A 22,992-nucleotide genomic window follows, 5' to 3' on the forward strand; every position below is an offset into this window, starting at 1 on the left:
ACACATGTAACTTTTCATACGTATGAAACAGACTGTGGGTGTGTGTGTGTGCGCGCGCGCGCGCGTGTGCATACAAGGAGAGGAAGAAAGAATTAAAGAACAAATGCATACCTGCAAGGATAGCTCTATATCAAAAAGTTTTTTAAGTCTTATCTGGATAGGATCATAAGTGATTATTTTTTCTTATTTTGAGAGAGAGAATGCACACAAGCAGGGCAGGGGGGCAGAGAGAGAGGGAGAGAATTCCAAGCAGGCTCCACACTGTCAGCACAGAGCCCAACACCAGGCTCAAGCCTACAAACCCTGAGATCATGACGTGAGCTGAAAGCAATACTCAGATGCTCAACCAACTGAGCTGCCCAGGCACCCCATGGGTGATTCTTTTCCCCCACATGAATGGCCCCAGGTGTCCTTGCTGATGGCCACATGCTGACCTCAGGGCACAATGAAGCCGAGTGGGAAGCCGGCACCACACACACAGAAGCACACGGCTCTTCACACTGCTCTACTCGCCACAAACACTGTCTACCACCTGCCCCACCTCCTCGGTGTTCTCAGCTCCCACCGTGGATCCCACTTCTACCCGGAACTCAGACTCACCCCAGCTCATTCTCCTCCTGCTCCCCCTCCTCTTCCTTTCCCCACTTCTGGTCCTCCCTGTTCTCCTTCTGGGTAAGCTTCATGCCACTTGGAAAGAATCCCCCTCAAGCCCTCCTCCAAAGCTCAGAGTCCCAACATCCCCAGAAGCTCCGTATCCCACCTGTAAAGGTAAGCAGGGTGGCATCTTCCTCATTTAATAAAAGAGAGACACCTGTCCCTCCTCCTTACACAGAGAGTCTCCTTCCTGCAGGAATGAGACAAACCCAGCGTCCAGATTTTACAAGGCAGTCACCAGCTGCCAACTCAGAGCTGTAAACACACACCTGCAGAACAGAATCAGAAACTTCTCACCAGGTTCAGAAGACCAAGGAGGTGCATCTGTTTTTCCCTCAAGGAGACGAGAGCTCTAATTGTCCTTTCTTCTGCTTTTACCGTGTGTGACACGCGTTCTGCCCAACTCTATACTCTCTTGCAGACTCTCTATGTACATGTAATCTGCCAACTTCACATAGTAACAAACCTACAATCTTTCTTTCCATGTTGATGTGGGTAGGTTTGTGTTCACAGAACATTTCTTTCTCCAATATGCTAAGGCCCTGACTTGTCACCCCTTCCCACGTCCCCACTCAGAGGATCCTCCATCTCAGACCTACTGGTGTGTGCAGCCTCAAATCCTCACTCTTGATCCCCCACACTTCCATTTCAGGCACCTTATTCCCCCATCATGCCCTCCGGCCCTCACCATCCCAATGGGTCCCAGGATTCCCTCCTGGCCCCCAGCATCCTGTCCAGGCCCCCATCACCCCCTGGGCCCCCAGCATCCCATCCAGGATTCCATCACCCCCTGGACCCCCAGCATCCCGTCCAGGCCTCCATCACCCCCTGGGCCCCCATCACCCCCTGGGCTCCTAGCATCCCATCCAGGCCTCCATCACCCCCTGGGCCCCCAGCATCCCATCTAGGCCTCCATCATCCCCTGGGCCTGATCAACCCCTAGGCTCCCAGTATCCCATCCAGGCCTCCATCACCACCTGGGCCCGATCAACCCCTGGGCTCCCAGTATCCCATCCAGGCCTCCATTACCCCTTGGACCTCCAGCATCCCGTCTAGGTCCTCACTCTTTGGGCCCCCAGCATCCCATCCAGGTCCCCATCACCCCCTGGGCCCCCAGCATCCCATCCAGGCCTCCATCACCCCTTGGGCCTCCAGCATCCCGTCCAGGTCCCCATCACCCCCTGGGCCCCAGCATCCTGTCCAGGCCCCCATCACCCCCTGGGCCCCCAGCATCCCATCCAGGCCTCCATCACCCCTTGGGCCTCCAGCATCCCGTCCAGGTCCTCACCGTCTGGGCCCCCAGCATCTCACCCAGGTCCCCATCACCCCCTGGGCCTCACATCCCCTCCAGGCCATTAGCCTCCTGGGCCCCAGCATTCTATCCAGGTCCCCATCACCCCCTGAGCCCCAGCATCCCCTCCAGGCCCCCAGCATCCCACCCAGGTCCCCAGCATCACACCCAGGTCCCCATCACCCCCTGGGCCCTACATCTCCTCCAGGCCATTACCTCCTGGGCCCCCAGCAACCTATCCAGGTCCCCATCACCCCCTGAGCCCCCAGCATCTCCTCCAGGCCATCATCCCCTGGTCCCCACATCCCCTCCAGGCCCCCATCACCCCCTGGGCCCCCAGCAACCTATCCAGGTCCCCATCACCCCCTGGGCCCCCAGCATCCCCTCCAGGCCATCACCCCCTGGGCCCCACATCCCCTCCAAGCCATTATCTCCTGGGCCCCCAACAACCTATCCAGGTTCCCATCACCCCCTGAGCCCCAGCATCCCCTACAGGTCCCCATCACCCCCTGAGCCCCCAGCATCCCCTCCAGGCCATTACCCCCTGGGCCCCCAGCATCCCCTACAGGTCCCCATCACTCCCTAGGCCCTGCATCTCCTCCAGGTCATTACACCCTGGGCCCCCAGAATCCTGTCCAGGTCCCCATCACCCCCTCCGGGTTCCCAGCATCCCCTTCAGGTCCCTATTATCCCCCCGGGGCCCCCAACGTCCCCTCCTGGTCTCCATCACTCCCTGGGCTGCTGTATCCCTTCTAGGTACCCAGCATCCCCTCCCGGTCCCCCAGCATCCCTTCCAGGTACCCAGCATCCCATCCAGGGCCCATCAACCCCCTGGGCTCCCAGCATCCCCTCCAGGTCCTCACCCTCTGGGCCCCCAGCATCCCTTCCAGGTCCCCCAGAATCCCTTCCAGGTCCCCCAACATCCCCTCCAGGTTCCCAGCATCCCCTCCAGGTCCCTATCACCCTCGGAACCCCAGCATCCTCTCCAGGTGCCCAGCGTCCCCTCCTGGTCCCCATCACTCCCTGGGCCCCCAGCGTTCCCCAGGGCCCCACCTCTGACCCCCATGCCCCTTCGTCAGCCCAGTGCACTCCCCACCATCTCCCCTGGTCAGTGGAGCGCTGGGAAGAGGAGGGGTTCTCACCGCGACAGCAGTGGAAGGCGGGACTGTGCCGCGGGAGGTGTGGGCGGGCTCCGGCAGAGGCCCAGCCGCACAGTGCGGGCGCCGCTTACCTGTGTCACCCGGGAGGCGCTCAGACCGCCAGACTCGGGTCTGGCGCGGCTTGACAATCTCAGACGCGGGAGGGACCAGATGCTTCAGAGGTGCTAAGGGACGCCCCCGCGCCTGCGCAGAATGAGGCCCGCAGGCTGCTACGCGCATGCGTCCAGTGCCCGGCGCTCCCTGTTTCGTACTCGGGCAGGAACTCTACCCGCATGCTTTTAATTCCGCTCCGCGGCGCCGGGCCGACCGTGGGCTCTGAGAGCCTGTGCGTCGCGGTTTTCGCTCCGGCCGGCACGGAGGCCGTGAGCAGCTGGTGCCCCTAACGTCTGCTCCGGAAGTAGTTTCAGCAAGTACTTCCGATCACTCCCAGTCTTCGGGCCGGACAACGGGAGGCGAGATTCCGGGCGTACGCCCCTCACCGGGCAGCTGTGGCCTTGCGCCGCCCGCCCCGCGCGGACGCCCAACCTGTGCCGGAATGGACAGAGAGACGCGCGTCTACGCCGAAAATCATTTCCGAGGCCTGCAGGGGCGGCCCCCAGGCGGCGCCTGCCCGCCCCCAGGCTGCGTGGACTTCATCGAGAATCCGGACTCGTTTTCCTACGCCGACTTCTTCAAGGGCTACCTGCTTCCCAACATGCCGTGCGTCTTCTCCAGCTCCTTCACCGCCGGCTGGGGCAGCCGCAGGCACTGGGTGACGTCCAGCGGGAAGCCCAACTTCGAGCACCTGCTTCGGAAGTACGGTGAGGATCGGGGGCCGGCAGCCGGCGGTGGGAGCGCGTACCGAGGGTGGTCGTCTTCGGAGAGCCTCGGAGGAGTCAGTGCCGGATCCTGTTGTTTCAGGAGACGTCGTCGTGCCTGTTGCCAACTGCGGGGTCCAGGAGTACAATTCGAACCCCAAAGAACACATGCCGCTCAGAGACTACATCAGCTACTGGCAAGAGTACATCCAGGGGGGCTATTTCTCTCCTCGGGGCTGCCTCTATCTCAAAGACTGGCACCTGTGCAGGTAAAGGGGCACTGCGCGCGCAGGGGCGCTGTTTTACCTGTACCTAAACGTGCCCTGGTTGCACACGGGGGGCAGCTCATCTTCTCCTCAGTTAGGGGTTTTGTTTCAGCGGGGGAAGAGGGGTAGGGAGAGAAAGGATCCCAAGCAGGTTGCACGCTCAGCGCAGACCACAACACCGGGGCTGGATCTCGCGGTTCTGGAATCACCCACCACCTGAGCACAAATCAAGACTCCCGACGCTCAGTGGATTGAGCCAGCCAGGCGCCCCGCCCCCAGCCAGGGTGTTTCGGCACGCACAGACCTGGCTCTCTTCCGCGGTTGGAGGCGTCGTCTTCAATCACAGGGTGGGTGACTGTGAGGAATGTGGGCTCCCGCGGCCACCTCTTCTGCTTCACGTTTGCCCAGAACCCTCTTTGAGGACTCCACCCTCTCTAGCTGGCAGGTAGTACTCAGCCTTCGCCTTTCCTCTCAGGTGCCACTAGGACTGGCCTTCCCTTTCCAGCCCTGCTTTTCCAAGTTAGGCCAGTGCCTGTCCACCTTGGACTGGGAGTATCCAGTCTCCAGCAAGTCTCCATCACTGACCAGCAACTCTCTGTCTGTAAGGAGGCCTGTTGTGGTCTCCCCACCTAGCACTCGTTTCTTTCCCTGGGAGCTCTGACATGCATGGGCAGCCTCGTCCCATCTGCTGTGTTCCCACTCTCTGAGGTCGTCCTGGGTTTTTTTTTGGTCCCTTTCCCCTGCTCAGGGGTGTGTTTTTCGCAAGCATCGACTATTGTACTCAGACCCCAGCGAGCAGCACAGGGCACAGAGTGGGTGTTAAGTTAGTGTCGGATGGATGAGTGAATGACTGAATTCTCGTTTTGCTGGTGTGGAAAGTAAGGTTCAGAAAGGTAAACTGAGACTAGATTCGCTCCCTTGAGGTTCCTGAGACTAATCCAAAAGTGCACTTGGCAGCAGCATGCCCTGGGTGCTTTCTGCCCCAGTGCTGCTTGTTCCTCACAGACCAGAAACAGGTCCTGGCCCTCAGGGACTCCTGTTCCAGCAGCACGTATGGACTTGTAGACCCAGATGCTCCCGCACTGTGGATTCAGGCTTCCAGTAAACAATAAGTGAGTTTTCTGGTGTGCGTTCTAGGTATTGCACGAGAACTTGTTCGAGAAACTTGTTCAGTGATTATATGATGGCTGATTTTGGCTGAGTGTCACATATGGAAACCCTGGAAACCATAGAAGAAAGAACCAAGCAACACTTGGGTCAGGCAGGCAGAGGTGGCCATCAGAGACATGACATTGGAGCAGGGTTTTGAAGGATAAGCAGGAGTCTGATGGCACATAAAGGCATGGCCGCAGAGGGAGTGGCCGGTGTTCTGGGTAACTACAGGTGGTTTGGGGCTCCTGGGGTTCCCCCCCTCGTGGCCTGTGACCATGAGAGATGTGTGAGTGGCTCCAGAAGCTTGTTCCAGCATGTTGGGGGGGCTACCCACTCCCTTGGGCTGCTTTGGTGTGCTCTTGTGCCTGGGGCCCCATCAGCTTGGTTGTGGGATCAGGTTTTTGGACCAGAGGGATTTGGAGTGTTGAGAGGTAGGAGAGAAGGATCTCAGCATATATGGGCCTGTGGTCTCGCATCCACTCAGACTGGAGGTCACTGGTGGGGTGAAAGCACAGAGGTCCCCAGACTCTGGAAAGACAGGGTGATGCAGATGAGGCATCTGGAGCCGTAGCCCAGCCAGAGGGTGAAATCCTAGAAGTGGTGCTGGAAAGTTCTGGAGCAGTCAGGTCCCTGCCTGTGTGGTCGATGCGCCCCCAAAGCCGTTTTACCTGCTGTGACTGTGGTTGGGCCATGGGGGCTGTGGTCATCTGGTGGCTGGACTGGCGCTGGGTGGTCAGTTGGCACTGGCTCTGGAAGGCAGCTCGGGGTTACTCATCATTCCAGAATGCTTAGGATCTGGCATCTTGTTAGCCACTCCTGCCACAGCCCCCTGCCACCCCCTCCAGGGACTCATCAGCGGAGGACGTCTTCACCTTGCCTGTGTACTTCTCATCCGACTGGCTGAACGAGTACTGGGACTCTCTGGATGTGGACGACTACCGCTTCGTCTACATGGGGCCCACTGGCACCTGGTACAGTCTGTCCGCTTCCTCCCTCCTGCTGGCACCTCGTCCCCTCTGCTTCCCTGCATGCGGTCCTGAAGCCCATCCACTCCATGAGAGCCCCTGTTTCTGGCCAGTTTAACCCACTTCTCCCCGCCGGGGCTCTGCCTGTGGCCGTCCCACTGGAAAGAACCAGATGGCACCCAGCCAAGAGGCACTAAGGGGATGTTTTGCACAGGTCACCGTTTCACGCCGACATCTTCCGCTCCTTCAGCTGGTCTGTCAACATTTGTGGGAGGAAAAAGTGGTTCTTCTTTCCTCCAGGGCAGGAAGAAGCCCTGCGGGATTGCCATGGTGGCCTGCCCTACGATGTGACCTCCCCTGCACTCCTTGACCGCCGTCTGTACCCCACTCGTGAGCACTGCAGCCCCCCGCTGGAGGTCACGCAGGAGGCGGGCGAGATGGTGTTTGTGCCCAGTGGCTGGCACCACCAAGTCCACAACCTGGTAGGGTGGGCACACCGCATCCCACATGCCTGCAGCATGGCCCAGACGGGCCAGGGAGACACGTCCTGGGGTCCTCCTGGTGTGGTTCCTGCCCCAGAGAGTCCGTCTCCCCCTGTGACTGCCCCTTGGCCAGCCCACCAGTCCTCACCCCTGGCATGTTCTCAGATGCCTCTCCACAGAGAGGGTTTAGGCCCACCTCTGCTGACCCCACCCTGTCTAGGAGAGCCTGCGTGCAGGCCAGGTTCCACCAGCCTGCTCTCCCTGCTGGCACCTCTGGGACACAAGAGCAGCCCTTTCAGGGCTGGGGAGGGCTGGAAGGACCTCCAGGCCGGGGGAGGGGCGGTACCTTCCCTGGGCTCATGGGGACACCTCTGCCTCACCCCTCCCAGGAGGACACCATCTCCATCAACCACAACTGGGTCAATGGCTGTAACCTGGCCAACATGTGGCACTTCCTGCAGCAAGAGCTCTGTGCCGTGCAGCAGGAGGTCAGTGAGTGGAGGGACACCATGCCTGACTGGCACCATCATTGCCAGGTAGGCCAGCCTGGACAGGACGGGGGTATGGGAAGTACTGGGAGGGGCTCCGCAGGGCTGCAGTGGGGACTGGGGAGGGGGCTCCACAGGGCTACAGTGGGGACTGGGGAGGGGCTCTGCAGAGCCATGGCTACAGTGTGGGGAGGGTGTGGGGCAGCCCCCAGGGCAGCCTACATTCTCAGAGGGGGCTAGAGCTGTGGTCTTGGGGGCGTGGTAGCCTCTAGGTCTGCCTGTGTGAAGGTCCCTCGGCCAGGGGCAGGTCACTGGGGTTTCCAGCTTGCAGGACTCAGACCCATCCCATCGCTGGCTGACCCCCAGTCATTTCTGTCCCATCCTCGAGAACTGGGCCAAGTCTCTGGATCCTTTGTGGTCTGGGCCCTGCCCACAGTCAGAAGATACTTGCCTGGAGCCGCCAGCAAGCTGTGGCTCACTGGCTGCTCCTCTCTGGCCAGGTCATCATGAGGGCTTGCTCTGGGATCAATTTTGAAGAATTTTACCGCTTCCTCAAGATCATCGCTGAGAGGAGGCTTCTCCTGCTGGCGAAGGGGATGGGCCCTGATGAAGTGGAGGGTGAGGGTGGCGAGGGCACCGTGCTGGGCCCCCAGCAGGCTGCTTTCGACATCGGCCGGATTGCCGAGGTGCTGGCGTCTGTGGTCGCCCACCCAGACTTCCAGAAAGTGGACACTAGCATGTTCTCGCCGCAGCCTGAGGAGCTTCTGAGGCAGCTAGAGGAGGTCGTGGTCACCACCACGACTCTTTAATGCATGCTGCGTGGATCAGGTACCCCATGACGTGACAGGATTGTGGGGCACCAGCATGGAGGGTAGGTGGTCTCCTCTGGTGCGCCTTCCGGAAATAAAGCTCCACGCTTCTGTGTAGCCTGGGACACATCACCTCCCACTGAGCCTTGTGGCCTCCAGTGTCCCAGGCATGGCTCCTGCTCTTAAGGGCGTGATAGCGTCCTGGCTGTCCGCTGGCCTCCCTGGGGCCCTGATGCCTGTGCAGAGGGTCCAGGCTCCTGGTCCTGAGGTTCGGCCAGGGCTGAGTATTCTGGATCCAGTGAGGTGCTGGGTGGGAGGTGTTGATAAGTGAGATCTGCAGCAATAAGGCTGGAGTGTGCTGGGGACTCAGGTGGGGGCAGAAGGTGGCTGGGATTCTCGGTGCCCCCGGCCTTTTAGCAAAGACCAGCCTGCAAGCCCACAGGCCTCCCGTCCACGGCAGCGTGAGGCAGCCGGTGTATCTGGCAGGGTACCCTCTGCAGCAGGACCACTGTGTGAATGTGCATCTTCCCCTGGAGCAAGCCCCTTCTTGTTGGCGGGGACTGGGGCCCAGGGCAGCCCCCAGGCCAGGGCTTCTGTCTCTCTCCCACACTAGAGCCACTGTTTACACAGAACCTGCCTTCCCTCTGCGGGCCTGTGCCCTGTCCTTGGCCTCACGCATGCCCCCAGGAATCACTGTGGTGCAGCACTCGGGCACCACTCAGGGTCTGTGGGTCTGCTGGGTTTTACTTCTCTCCTGCTTGAGACAGCCCTGCCTTTTCCCATCAGGGATAGACCTGGAGCCCAGCGAGGGCTACATGTTTTCATCTACTCAGACTCTACCTCTTTTGTAACTTCCATCAGATGCCACCTCCTGAGTGAACCTCTCTCCTTCCCAATCAGAAGTGTCCCTTCAGTATTTCCCTGGCACTTTGCTAACTCCACATTGCATGTATCTATATTTATTACTGATCTCCTCTAGGTGATTATAAGCTCCTAAGAATCAGGAGCTTGTGTTAACCATCTTGAACCCCCACAGTAACTTTGTAGAATCTTGTACCTACCAGATGCTGAAAGGTGTGTAAAGAATTGAATGGAGCTGAGGACCAGCAAAACTAGATGTTTCTACCGGCCATTTTGGCAGCTCTCTGAGGGTACTTACCAGTGCCCCTTAGTATAAGCACACTCTCTCTGCACATAAAACAATAGACCATGAACCTAAAGATGTTTTTTTCTACCTTTCTTGTATTATGAGTCCCACTTTTATTCTGGAGCAACTCTACATGTATGTGTGTACCATCAAAAATATCTATGCCCCACCAGCCAGGAGGTGTATAGGCAGAGATGGCACTGGTAAAGTTAATGTGAAATCAGTGGAAATTTTCTGTATTAGCATTTTGCAGGCTTGGGACTCTCCTACTTAGGTAACTATGGATAAGTACTTCCCATGGTCTCCAGGGCCCCTGTGACCCTCTTCCACCCTTCACTCATGTTTGTCATCCTAAGCCACCAAACAAGCAGTATGTGGTTCAGAGCACGTCTGCCCCGTCGAGCCTCCAAACCTTGCACGGCACCTCTGCCAGGCAAAAAAAGTTCATCGTTGCACCCTGTGGTCTATTTGAACTGCATGCTCACCTGTGCCATTCAGTTTTCACACCTGTGTGCCACTTAACAGGGTGGTAGGGTTCTCCAGAGAAATGGAACCCACAGGATCTACCTAGAGCGAGAGATGGTGAGTGAGATGTGTTGACACTGTACCCTTTGGTCCAAATCCTGGAAGCTCAGGAGGGTGTGTGTGGCAGCCTGGAAGCAGAATTGCTTCTTTGGGAAACCTCAGTCCTTGCTCCTAAGGCCTTGAGCTGATTGGGTGAGGCCCACCCACACTGTAGAGCATCATCTGCTTTGTTGAGGTGTGCAGAATTAAAAGTTAATCATATCTGAGAGATGCCTTAACAGTGATATCCAGCCTGGCGTTGGACCAAATGGGTGGGCGCTGTGGCCTGGCCAAGAGGATGTGGACCTGACCACCAATCACTCCCCAGTGTTCCCTTGCCTCTGACCACCCACCCTGACATTGAGCACCTTGCCCAGCTGCTGTGGGCAGTCGTACGGCCACCCTCTGTGTACTCCTTTGCACCGGGCCCCCCTGTACTCTGCCGTTGGACAGTCATGTTTGCACGCTTCCCTAAGTGTTTTCCAGCCACGTTTTGGCACACTGACTAAACCAGTGTGCATTCACTGGGTTATTGAACAGTTGCCCCTTGCACCCTTGTTCCATACCATCAGCTTCCACCACGGGAATGCCCACTCTGCCATTTCTTTGCTCTTTGCACAGCCATTATTTGCCATTTCGGTCACCTTTTTACACACTTGTGCACAATCCACAGTCTACGCTTGTGTGTTTTCTTCTCCAGCTTTCACCCCAGCACATCCTTCTGCAGTGCTTACCACTTGCTCCTCCTGTGCTGTCAAACATTTGATCCTAGCACACCCACTTGGTGCTATCAGACCCTGTCTTGTTGCACACTTCCCATTCGGGACCCCTGGACTGTCCCAGGCCAGGTCATCACTTACCGTCATTCTCTTTACAGCTCCCTCCATAGCCACGGTGTGCCATCAGATACTTGCTCTGCAAACCCATGACCACTGCATGTGTGATCATTCATCTGGCATCCCTTGCGTGGTAATTCTGGATCTTCCAAACCAAGAAGTGCCACATGTGACAATTCTGGACCATCCAAACCAAGAGATGCCACATGTGAGCAGCTTCTTGCTCCATGTTGTTCTTTTTTTAAAGTTTATTTATTTTGAGAGTGTGAAAGAGAGGGAGAGAGAATCCCAAGCAGCCTCCACACTGTCAGCATAGAGCCCAACATGGGGTTCAGTCTAATGAACCTTGAGATTATGACCTGAGCCAAAAACAATCAGATGCTTAACCAACTGAGCCACCCGGATGGCTTATGTTGGACGATCTGCACACTCCTTGGGCCTGGCAGACGTGAGCCCTGCTGTGTGTGTAGGTGACACTTGCAGCCACTGGGGAGGAGGGGCAATAACTCAGAATTGCCCCCTAATTCACCTAGCTCTTGCTTCTGTAGGCTGTCTGTTGGGATGCTACTGGAAGTCTGTGACGGGACACACAGGAAGTTATGTAGGGCCTTGGAGGCTTTCTGGCATGTCTGGTGTAGCCCTTCAGCCTCTGGTCTTGGGGAAGGATATGGGAGGGTACTCCAGTAAGCTCAGGGCAGTGTGTGTTTCCCACGGATTGGAGGCATTCTGGTATTGGTAAGGGAGCGACTGTGGTGCCCATGGATGGTCATTTCTGGTGACACCCCTCACCTGTCAGGCTACATCTTTCAGCCTCCTCATGGGAAATGTTGGCACTCCTGTCACATAACCAAGGCACAGGCCTTGACCAGAGTGACCATAGTGTCCCCGTCTAGGGCATTTCTGGAGTAAGCTATTGTGCAAGGCATTGTGGGGATGCTTATGGGATGAGGCCCAGCTGTAGCTCTAAATTCTGCATCACAAACCTTTCCCCTGGACAAGAAGCCAGCAGGAAAAGGAATTCTGAGGTCAGAGACCACCTCCCAGGAGGTGTTAAGTGTCGGTAAAGAGTGGACCATGGGAGGTTCTTGGGGAGGCTTGCAGAGGCTAAGTCCTGCCTGCTCTCAGTACATTTACTAATAACCTTTCTCTGGCCTCATCCTTTCCATATTGTGTTCTCCCTTGCTTCTGGCTTTTGTTTTGTTTTTACGATTTTTCCCACTATGGGCTGATGGAGTTCCAGAGTATGACCTTGAAAACTGTTAATTTCTCAATCCTTGTCAGAAGAAATCTCAGCAAGAGAAGCAGAAGTTTCCCTCTTCCTCCAAATTGTAATAATACAGCTACTGTCCTGGGAGAGGCAACAGTCCTGGCAAGGGCTGTATAAAGATTCCCAAATTTGAGTGGTTGTTCCCATACCTGAGAACGTACCTCTGACCGCTAAATGCCAGGAATTCTGAGGGGCTGCCTCTGCTCCTGTCCAGGGTCACAATACTGATGTGACCATGTCCTCCGAGGGAAGAGTGTCTGGGCCTGTCTCGCAGTGGCTGGAGAGTTGTGGCTGGCCCTTCTCACATCCCACACCTAAAATAAACTGATACCCCTGCAAGACTTCTTATTGAATGAGGAGTGAGTCTGTTCCATTTAAACGCAGGAAATGAAAGGACGAAATCACAACTCCCAGCTGTCGTAGGAAAAGGGTTTTAATATGGTATTCACCTGTAGCTTCTACATTTATGTTCAATATTGTCCAAATCAGTAAGCCCTTTTTTGTTGTTTTTTTACCTGTTGTGCAAAAATTCAGTTACACTCTCACCTCCTCTGAAATGGTCCCCTCCCACTGACCCCATCTCCTGTGGTCTCAGAGCCCTTCAGTGGCACTCATCTGCCTTTCCTCACCTGGTGAAGAGCAAAGTATGTGAAGGGGCCTTTCCTCCTGGGGGAGGATGGGGTGGAGATGGGGCTTGGCAGGACTCTCACTCTCCGTTGGCCTTGATGGTGGAATCTGAGAGTCCATCTATCCGACAAAGGCTGGAGCACTGGCAAGCAGAGCCAGGCCTCTTGGCAGGGTCCTGGGGAGATGTAGACAAGAAGAGATAACTGCTGTCATCAGACCCAGTAGGTGCTTCACTCACCACGAGTGAGTGCTTCATGGTGCCTGTGGGCACAGGTGGCAGTGACCTATACTGTGCTCATTGGCAGTGCTCCTTAGGGTCAGCTGGTCCTCAGGTTCCTGGAAAGCAGAAGGTACTGAAGGCAGCAGGTGGTCCACAGAAGGCCAGGTCGACCTATCAACTGTCAGGCATCATGCCCAGCCATGGGAGAGATTCAGTGATGAGACCAGAGTGTGGTGGTGGCCTGGGCTGACATGTTGGGACGGAAGTGGTGCTGGCTGCCCGGGTCAGCCACAACCTAGAGAAGGTGGTCAGTTAGAAGATGCCCTTCATGAACTAGAAACAAAGAAAACTAAACTGAAAGAATAAATGTTAGAGGAGAGATTAATGTAATTAAGAACAGAGCAGTAGAGAAAATCAGCAAAACTTTTTTTCTGGGGAAAAAATGCAAAAATTGTCAAGCCTTACCTAGGTTGACTAAGAGAAATCTAGACGGGGATTAGAAACAGAGTTTGAAAAACACTGCCAACCCTACAGAAATAAAAGGGTTTATTAAAAGAGACTGTGAACAATTGAATAGCAACAAATGGGATAATCTTGATGAAATGTAAAAATTCCTAGAAGCACAGGAACTACAAAACATTCTACTGGTGAATCCTACCAAACATTTAAAGAAGAATTAATACCAGTTCTTCCCATCTGACAAATCCAAGAGGAGGGAACATTTCTGATTTCTACAAGGCTAAATTACCCTAATACCAAACAAAGCTAAAGACCCCACAGGAAAACTATAGATCAATATCCTCTATGATACAGGTGCAAAAATGCCCCAATAAATCATAGAAAACAGAATCCAGCAGTAAATTAAAAGATTATACATTATGGCCAACGGATTTACCCCAGGGATTGAAAGGTTGTTCCATATATGAAAATCTATTATATTAGAATGGAGGGGAAAAAATTTACACAATCATCTCCACTGCTGCAGAAGGAGTATTTGACAAAATCCAACATGCTTTCACAATAGGAGAACTCAGTAAAGGAGAAATAATGGGAAATGTCCTCAACGTGATAAGGGCATGTATGAAAAATCATGCACAGCTTACTGACAGCTTTCTCCCTAAGGTCGGGAACAGAGACACCCACTCCCACCACCCCTACTCAACATTTCACCGAAGGTCTGGATGGAGCAATTAGGCAAAAAAACCTAAAACATCCAAATTGGAAAATAGGAGGTAAGACTGTCCATTAACAGATGACAAGATCTTGTATGTAGAAAATCCTAAAGAACACACACACACACACACACACACACACACACACACACACCTGTTAGAGCTAATAAATTCAGTCAGGCTGCAAGATACAAGGTAAATGGAATAGAATTGAGACCCAAGAATTAAACCCATACATGTGTGGTCAGTGGATTTTTCAACAAAGGCACCAAGACCATCAATGAAGGAAAACAAACTTCAAACAGTAGTGTTGGGGAAAGTGAATATCCATATGCAAAAGAGTAAAGCTGGAGCCTTACCTCACACCATATATAAAGATTAACTCAGAATAGATCCAACACCTAAATTTAAGAGCTAAAATTCTAAAACTGTTAGACAAAAAAACACGGGCCAACCTTCATGTCATTTGATTTACACTGGTTTCTTGAATATGACACCAAAAGCACAGGCAATAAAATATAAAACAAATTGGACAGCATCAAAACTTAAAACTTGTGTGTGTCAGTGGTGCCTGGGTGGCTCAGTCGGTTAAGCGTCCAACTTCAGCCCAGGTCACGATCTCATGGTTTGTGAGTTTGAGCCCCACATCAAGCTCTGTGGTGACTGCTCAGAGTCTGGAGCCTGCTTCAGATTCTATGTCTCCCTCTCTCTTTGCCCCTCCCTACCTCACGCTCGCACTCTCTCTGTCAAAAATAAAAAAAAACTTTGTGTGTCAAAGGACACAAGAGGTAAGGAAACAACCCACATGATGGTAGAAAATACTTGCAAATAATAAATATGATAAGAGTCTTTTATTGATGAAACACAGACATTGCAGTGATACCATTTCACACCTGCAAAGGTGACTATAATTTAAAAAACAAGGAACAACAAGTGTTGGTGAGGTTGGAGGCCTCATACATCCCTGGAGTCGGGGTGGGAGATGTACAATGGTGCAGCCTTTGTGCAAAACACTGGCAGTTTCTGAAGAAGTTGGACACAGACTTGCCATTTGACTCAGCAATTCTTCCCACACAGTTGAAGACAGACACTCAAACACATGTCTGTACACGAACATTCATAGTAACGTTATTTGCAATAGCCAAAAAGTGGAAACAACCCAAATGTTCATCAGCAACAGATAAGTAAATTTGTGGATATGGATATGGGATGAATAAAGGCCATTTCTTTACATGTACACTGAAATATTTGGCCACAATACGGATCATATACTGGGACATGACACAGCATGGATGGGACTTCAAAAACACTATGCTTGGTGACAGAAGCCACACACAAAACCACAGATTGGTTCCACTTAAATGTGCAAAATAGGTAAAACTATAGAAACAGAAAAAATATGATTGGTTTCCTGGGTCCAGGGGTAATGAAGAGGGACCACTTCATGAGGGGGGATAGGGTTCCTGTTTGAGGTGATGAAATGTTCTGAAACTAGACAGTGGTGGTGGTTTCAGAGCATTGCAAATGTACTTAATGCTGGTGAATTGTACAATTTAAAATAAAATTTTTATTTTATATAAATGTTATAACAAAACACTTAATTGTAAAGTATAAAAAGAAAAAGCGACAAAAGAAAAAATAGGAAGGAAGAGAGCAAGCCAGGCTCTGGTTATGGAGTTGGCACTGGAGGTGAGCTGACTCTTGCTCTGGAGCCGGTGCAGGTGTGGATCTGCTCTCAGAGATGGAGCTAGAGCCTGTACTTCAGCTGGCCTGGAAGTGGGTGTTTGAGCTGCCTCTAGCTCTGGAGCTGGTGGTAGTGATGGTACTTGAGCTCTTTCTAACTCTGATGGAGCTAGAGCTGTTGCTGTACTGGTTCTAGCTGTGGAGCTGGTGCTATAGCTGCTCTACCTCTAAACCTGGCACCGGCTCTGATGCCATAGCTCATGCCAGAGCTGGCTCTCGCCCTTATGCTGGTGCAGAATCTGGCACTGGTGTGGGCTCTGGCTCTGGAACTAGTTCTAGACTTGGTGGTAGAGCTAGCTCTTGCTCAGAACTTGGTGCTGTTTCTAACTCTGAGATTAGTTTTGGATCCAGAGCTCATGCTAGAGCTATTGCTGGAACTGGCATAGGAGTGGGTGACATAGTCTCTATCTCTGGGGTTGGTGCCAGACCTGATGATGGAGCTGACTGTAGCTCAGAGGATGGTGAATACCCTCACTCTGGAACTAGCACTGGAGCCAGTGCCAGAGCTGGCTCAAACTTGGGAGCTGATGTAAGAGCTCGTGCTGTAGTTGACCCCATCTCTCTATCTGGTGCCAGAGATGGTGCTAGAGTTGGTTCTGAACCTGGCTTTGAATCTTTTCTTTTTCTTTCTCCCTTCCTTCCTTCCCTCCCTCCTTCCTTCCTTCCCGTCCTTTCCCTCCTTCCCTCCCCTCCCATCCCTTCCTCCTCCTCCTCCTCCTCCTCCTCCTCCTCCTCCTCCCTCCCTCCCTCCCTCCCTTCCTTCTTTCCTTCCTTCCTTCATTCCTTCCTTCCTTCCAGAGCTGGCAACAGAGCTGACTTTACCACTGGAGCTGGTGCTAGAAATGGCTCTCACTGTAATAATTTTGCAGATGCTGGGGCTAGCTCTGGAGCTGTGGTGGAGTTGGAAATGGACCTTGTGCCATAACTCGTGCTCAAGCTATCTCTGGAGTTGACTTCAACTCTGGAGATGGTAGACTGATGCTCACAGAGCAGTTGCTAAAGCTGGCAACACAGCTGTCATTAGCTCTGGATCTGGCTGACATGAACTGCAGGCAGAGGAATGTTCAACCAACATGATTACCTTTCCATGTGACTTTCCAAAAACAGAAAACACCCTATTGCCTTTAAGAGAAACCCAAGCCAACCCAAGAGCCATGTCCCAGAAAGGGTTCCCAGACTAGAGTTCACCAAAGGAGTGGGCTGAGGCCACTCTCTGCTCCTGTGTTTGTGGCCCAGCCCCCTCTTTCATCATCACAGCAGCCACCCTAATTCTTCTGACCCTCTGGCTCTGCCTCAGTTGGCTTCCACTGGGTGAGGAACATCTGGGCAGAGCAGCAGGTCCAGACCAGGCACGTTAAGTTGTGCTGGTCCACTAGCATTTTGGGGAGAAAGGTATGGAAACTGACAGACATCCTCTGGGGACTGGTCCATCCAGGCACCCAGGATTGGAGAGAAGGTGCTGGGGGAAGGCAGGCAGACAGCAGAGTCAGAGGACACCCAGGAAGACACTCCCATAACAGTACCCATACGCTTCAAACCCCAAAGGCCCACACTTGGAGGTGTAGCCCCTCCATCAAGGAGGGGACAGTCCCCCTGAAGCAGGGAACTGAAACAGATGTCTACTGTCCCTCTTCTGCCTAGAAATTCACCTTTAGGGAGCAGCCAAGGTAGGGCCTAGAGGGTTGCTATCTACCAGTTGGATGAGGGCTAACCCCCAGTATCTGCCAGGGAGTGGAGCTTCCCTCGGCCAAGGCCATCAGCTAAGCTGGAAGGGTCTTCCCTCTCCGGAAGCCTACTCCTTTCCCCTTGTTCCATTTAGGGATTAGGGTCCCCGAGGACCTCCTCGGACACTGCCAGCTTCTGGCAGTGGCAACAGGAAGGCTGACCTGTGAGAGGAGAATCTCAAACGCTCCTCACTGGAAAGTTAGGCAAGAGCATGGACCAGGCCCCAACATCTGCCATCCCAGCTCCCAGGGCCCGATTGTGGTGAGAACAGTCGTGAGGGTGGGGCCTGGGTGAGCCCTCAGTAGGTACAGCTGGCCATCTTGGACCTGCACTCCTAATGTCAGGTCATATGACCCCTCATCTCTCTCTCCCCAGACAAACAGGGCCTCATCCTGACAACCTCCTGCTTTCTCTGCTCCACCCTAATTTTCTCCTTGTCACCAACAATGGGACACCATGGAGGCAAGAAGTGATGTGGCCAGGGGGTTAGGGTAACTGAAGTCACAGTGGTAGCTTGGGCTCTCCTGTGTTATTCTTGGGTCCCTCTTGCCAAATGGCCACAGGCACTGGGGTGAGGGCTGAGCCAATGTCTATAGCAACAGAAAAGGCTGTCATTTGGGTTTTCTGAGCCCAGAGCCTCAGGAAGTCAGTACACATCAGGAGGACACTTTGCTCGGGGCAGTATCTCTGTCCAAGTGAGCTGGTAAGGGCTGTCTCTAGAATGTGGGTGCCCAAGGTATCTTGGGGACCTATCACCAAGGAACTGAGGTCTCTTCCTAGGGTCCCCTTCCCTGGGCCCCTCCTCAGATAGGATCACCCCCCAAAAGGCCCCTCTGGGCTTCTGACTGCTCACCCTGCTGCCCCAACCCATGTCCATACACAGTTACACCAACACGGCCCCCAAGATGGCCTGGGTGCAGCCAGGACCCCAGCTCTGAGGACACAGAGGACACAGACCTGACTGTTCTGTAACCCTGGATGAATCACTGCCTGTCAGGCATTTCCACTGCACAGTGGGAATTATCCAGCATTTACTTCCCAGGGATGTGATCAGGTACATGTGAGATGGCCCTTCCAGGCAGAGAAGTGGTGTCTGTCCCATGTAGCTCAGACACTGAGATGTAGCCTGGGGCCTGGGTGCCAGTGCCCTGACCTCCCCCTCCTGCCCTCATGCCCCAGTCTGCACCATGAGGGGCCTGAAATAGCAGAAAGGCAGATAGCTTTCCATTCTGGCATCACAAGTTCAATGGCCTGTTGCCATGTTTAGGATCAGACCAGAGTGCCTTGTCTTGGCCATGTGGTGGCATCCTGGCAACCCCCACTTCCTGGAGCCCACATCCTTCTGTAATGTGCCCCCCGCCCCTGCCCTGAGCAGGGAGGCCTGGTCACTCCTGTCTAACTGTGAAGGATGCAAAGTGCGAGGCTGTCACCTGCCGGATGCCACTGCGAGAAGCCCAAGGCTCTGTCTTGTTCATTGTCTCCTGTATTCCCTCCTGTGTTTTTCTCTATCTGCATCTGCCTCTCTCTGTGCCTCTCTCCCTCTCTGTGTCTCTGTCCCTCTATCTAAATGACTTCCCCTGACCCCTGGCTATGGGAGAACAAGCTGCCTTTTTATGTGCTGCCTTGTGGAGAACCCCACGTGGCAACGAACTGAAGGAGGGCCCTGGCACCCTCTGTCAAGGACTCAGGAGTGAGGGGCTTGGTAGAGGGGCATCCCCAGTTGAGCCTCAGTGGAGAGCACAGCCCAGCCTCCTGGGAGACCCTGAGGCCAAGGCTCCTGCTAAGCCTGTGAGGTACTGCAGGCTGTGAGCCAGGAAGCTTTGGGCAGGGTGACCGAAGGCCATAGATGATGGATAGATTGATAGGTAGCTGATGCCCTCTGCCAGGCTCTGCCTGCCTCCCATGACTGCCTTGCTCCTTCTCCTCCACTCTCTTCCCTCCCCTTCTCCTTCCTCCTTCCTCTCTGCTCTCTCCTCCCCCTCCCCTTCTTCTCCTTCCTCCCTCCTCCTCCCCCTACCACCTCCCCTCTCTCCACCTTCCTCCCACCTCTCTTCTCCCTCTGTCTTCCTCCTTCCTCCTCCTCTACATTCCTCCCCTCCCCTTCTCCTCCCTCCCTCCTCTCCTCTCTCTCCTCCTCCCTTCCCTCCTCCCCCTCCCCCTTCTTCTTCCTCCCTCTTCTCTTCTCCTTCCCCCCTCCTCCACCTCCTCCTCCTCCTTTCTGGTCCTCCTCCCCATCCTCCCCTCCCCTTCTTCTCTCTCCTCATCTCATCTCTTTCACTCCCTCTTCTTTCCTCCTCTCCCCTCCGCCCTGTACTGGCTTTTCTCCTTGCACATGCGTTTGCTTTTGCCTCTCTACCCTCCAGACCGTGAGCTCCTGGAGGGCAGGGGCCACCCAGAACTGTGGCATCGGGGCCGAGTGCTTGGAGTCAGTAGGTGAAGGAGGAGGTGAGGGGATGCGGAGTCCCTCGCACCCGCGAGCAGCTAGCATTTGGGACCCGGAATTATCGTCTGGCCCGCTCTGGCGGTGGGAGCGGCCTTCCCCCTGGTGGACGGCGCTGGAACTGCATCCCAGGCGGGACACCTGGCGCCAAACCCGCCTGTGCCTGTGAGCAGGTGGGGGCTCCCCAGTGTCCAGTGGGCGGAGGAGCCGGCGGCAGGCTCCCCTGTTCCCTCACAAGGTCGCCTCAATAGGCGGCCACATCCCCACTGCCAAACTAAGACCCGAGGCTCTAGTGAGGATGGTCACCTCTCTAAATCATGCTGGAGTCAGAATCCAGTGCTTGGCACGTGCCGAACCACACCAGCTCCTGGCCCCCGAGTCCCCACGCGACCCTACTAAAAGGACCACCAGGGTTCCCAAACACAGTGGGCCATCCCTAGAGGACCAAGTCCAACCCACGCTTCTCTGATCATGTGGAACCCTTTGGGTCACACACTTCACACACCCGACTTGTAAGGGAAGAAACTGAGGCCTTCTCTCCTGTAGTCCTCTCACCAGGGAAGGCTGCTCATCCTAGTTCCAGGTGTCTGCCATGGTGGACACAGGACCCCAAGCCCTGTACTCTCCAGAGTGTTTCACCGGTGGCCCCAACCCAGGCGGGCCCCACAAACCATCAGCCCAGCACCTGTACCCTCCTCTTTCTCTGGGCCTGGGCATGCTGCTAGGGGACTGGATGCATGGCAGTCCTGGCCCATGGCAGAGCTGTCTTCAACCTCTTCAAGTCTTCTTTCCCCTTGCCACCTCCAGTGCCTGCTTCTACTCTGGGTCCCCATCCATGCTCCCTACCTGGACGTCCCTGTGGGAGGTGGGACTTGGAGGGTGTGCAGAGGAACAGACCCTACATGGGTAGTGGTAGACAGAGTCTCTCATGTCCCTGGAAGATCTTATTCCCAAAACATGCCCCATGGGAGGGGCTGAGTGAGGGGAGCAGGTCGAGTGTCTGAGACAGGGGTCCAGTGCCAACAACACCGGCCATCAGGGAGTTAGCTTCTGGGTCGGCGTAAGGCTGGGGTTTCTGATTGGGTTTGAGGTCAGGTTTGAATTTGGGTTTATTGTTTAGAGTTCAGATTCCGAATGGAATTGCAAGATCACATCTTAAATGTACGTTCTGCTTTTTTGAAGAACTGCCAGACCCTTTTCCACAGTGGCTGAGACATTTTACATTCTCATTCATAACGTGCTAGGATGCCAATTTCTCCATGTCTGCACCAACTCGTGTTCATGTCCACTGTTTCTGTAATAGCCGTTCTAATGGATGTGAAGTGCACCTCTCTGTGGTCTTGATTTGCATTTCCCTGACGGGCTTCATGGGAGTCCACTCCAACCAGGCCCCTCAGTGCCTTCCATCACCCTATTCTCTTAATCTCCCCTGTCCCTTTACCCTCTGTAATGTTTCCTTTCCCCTCACGTCATAGAAACTGGAGCGCACAGCATGTAGTCTACTTGGGTCAGTTTTTTTTGTGTGTGTCGTCATATCCATTAAGATCCATCCATTTCTTTGCGTGGCTTGAGACCATTCTTTCATATTGTTGAACAGTATTCCATTCATGGATGCTTACATGTCCCTCACGCGGCTATTGATACACCTTTTGAAGGATACCCTGATTTTTACAAATATTTGGCCATCACGAAGAGATGATGTGGATAATTGCACACAGGGTTTTGCGTGACATGAATTTCAAAGCGGTTGTCCAAATACCCAAGAATGCAATCATTTACCTTTGGGAAAAGCTGCCCAACTGTCTTCCAAAGTGGCTGTGCCATTGTGCATCTTACCTACAGTGAATGAAACTTCCTGTTGCTATTTTTTCCCTTTAAGATCCTAGCTATTGTGGTAGGCATACAGTGCTATGTTGCTGTTTTCATTTGCTTTTCCTTACTGACAAATTGTTGACCATTATTTTGTATGCTTGTCATTGGTATATCTCATCTGGTTCACTGTGTTTGCACATATTTACCAGTTTTATTTGGATTGTTTGTCTCGATTTCTTTTGGGGTTTCTTTGTATGTATTTTTTTCTTTGTACATTTTCCATAGAAGTTCTCTTTCAGATGTGTTTTCCAAATATTTTCTCCCAATCTGGCTTATCTTTTTGTTCTCTTAACAAAACATTCACAGAGAGGCATTTTAAATTTTAATAAGGTAAACGCCAGCAAAATTTTTTAATGGACTGGCTTTTGGTGTTTTATTTAAAAAATGAATCAACCATCCCAAGGTCATGTAGATTTTGCCTGTGTAATCTTTATAGTTTTGCATTTGAAAATTTATGTCTATTTTGTTTACTTATGTTTATTTTGAGTGAATGCTTACATGTGCATTCATATTTCCCCCATCTTCCAATTGTTCTATCACCGTTTGTGGGACAGACTTTCCTCAGCATTGATTTACCTTTGTCCCTTTGACAAATCAATGGCTACATTCACATGGCTCTATGTTGTGCTTTGCTGTTTTCTTTATTCCTTCACCAATATCACACTCTCCTCACTGCTGTAGCTTTATGACAAGAACCCACATGTGTGGGTTCTTCAACTGTGTTCCTCAGTCTTACATCATCTAGTCTCAGTGTGGACCGTTTGTCAGTATCTGTGATGGTAATTTGATGAGGGCCATGGAATCTGTAGATCAAGGTAGAAGGAATCACCATGGCAACAATTTTGAGTGTATTGCTCCTGAACAAGTAATATTTCTGCATTTATTTATATTTCAATTTATCTCCCAACCCATGTCTCAGTTTTCTCTGAATGCATATTATATATATACTTGGTTAGATTTATATTATGAACTTTAATTTTTTGCCCTGGTACTGTAGCTTGTTTTCATTTCAAATTTCAATTTGTTTTATGCATCATTGCTGATTGTCTTAGTCTATCTGGGCCTCTATAACAGAACACCACAAACAGGGGCTTACAAACAGTAGACATTTGGGGGTGCCCGAGTGGCTCAGTCAGTTAAGCATCTGACTTTGGACTGTGGTGCAGGTCATGATCTCAGGGTTCATGGGATTGAGCCCCTGAGTCAGACTCTGTGCTGACAGCATGGAGCCTGCTTGGGATTCTCTCTCTCTCCCTCTACCTGCCCTCTCTCTCTCTCTCTCTCTATCTCAAAATAAACAAAAAAAACTTAAAAA

General features: G+C 53.2%; 2 protein-coding genes across 6 annotated transcripts in view; one reads left to right on the forward strand and one right to left on the reverse strand.

Moving 5' to 3' along the window:
* Positions 1-3,323, reverse strand: part of SNAP47 (synaptosome associated protein 47) — a 54,714-nt gene extending 51,391 nt beyond the window's left edge. The window contains exon 1 of one of the 2 annotated variants that reach the window (XR_006297918.1): positions 3,177-3,323. The gene's annotated coding sequence lies outside the window, so the exon portion shown is untranslated. The remainder of the gene's footprint in view (positions 1-3,176) is intronic. The other variant, XM_043584743.1, reaches the window with a different exon arrangement.
* A 200-nt stretch (positions 3,324-3,523) lies between these two features.
* JMJD4 (jumonji domain containing 4) lies at positions 3,524-12,229 on the forward strand. Of its 4 annotated transcripts, none has more exons than XR_006297917.1 (7): positions 3,525-3,905; positions 4,006-4,171; positions 6,166-6,291; positions 6,500-6,767; positions 7,157-7,303; positions 7,756-9,793; positions 12,126-12,229. XR_006297917.1 is itself a non-coding variant. In XM_043584717.1 (7 exons), exons 1-7 carry the CDS (start codon positions 3,641-3,643, stop codon positions 12,204-12,206), a joined length of 1,338 nt encoding a protein of 445 aa, XP_043440652.1. In that variant the 5' UTR covers positions 3,525-3,640; the 3' UTR covers positions 12,207-12,229. The 4 variants fall into 4 exon arrangements, 3 of the variants coding, with proteins under 3 accessions (XP_043440643.1, XP_043440652.1, XP_043440660.1); XM_043584717.1 differs by having other exon boundaries at positions 7,756-8,040; XM_043584725.1 differs by having other exon boundaries at positions 7,756-12,229.
* The last annotated feature ends 10,763 nt before the right edge of the window (positions 12,230-22,992 follow it).

This window comes from Prionailurus bengalensis, chromosome A1 (assembly GCF_016509475.1).
Source record: "Prionailurus bengalensis isolate Pbe53 chromosome A1, Fcat_Pben_1.1_paternal_pri, whole genome shotgun sequence".
Classification (NCBI taxonomy): domain Eukaryota; kingdom Metazoa; phylum Chordata; class Mammalia; order Carnivora; family Felidae; genus Prionailurus; species Prionailurus bengalensis.

Excerpts from the sequence above, each read along its gene's own strand:
- JMJD4 (XM_043584708.1), top strand. The coding sequence starts at position 3,641 with ATGGACAGAGAGACGCGCGTCTACGCCGAAAATCATTTCCGAGGCCTG. Across the intron at positions 3,906-4,005 it reads GCACCTGCTTCGGAAGTACG|GAGACGTCGTCGTGCCTGTT; the intron begins GTGAGGATCGGG and ends CTGTTGTTTCAG. Across the intron at positions 4,172-6,165 it reads AAAGACTGGCACCTGTGCAG|GGACTCATCAGCGGAGGACG; the intron begins GTAAAGGGGCAC and ends CACCCCCTCCAG.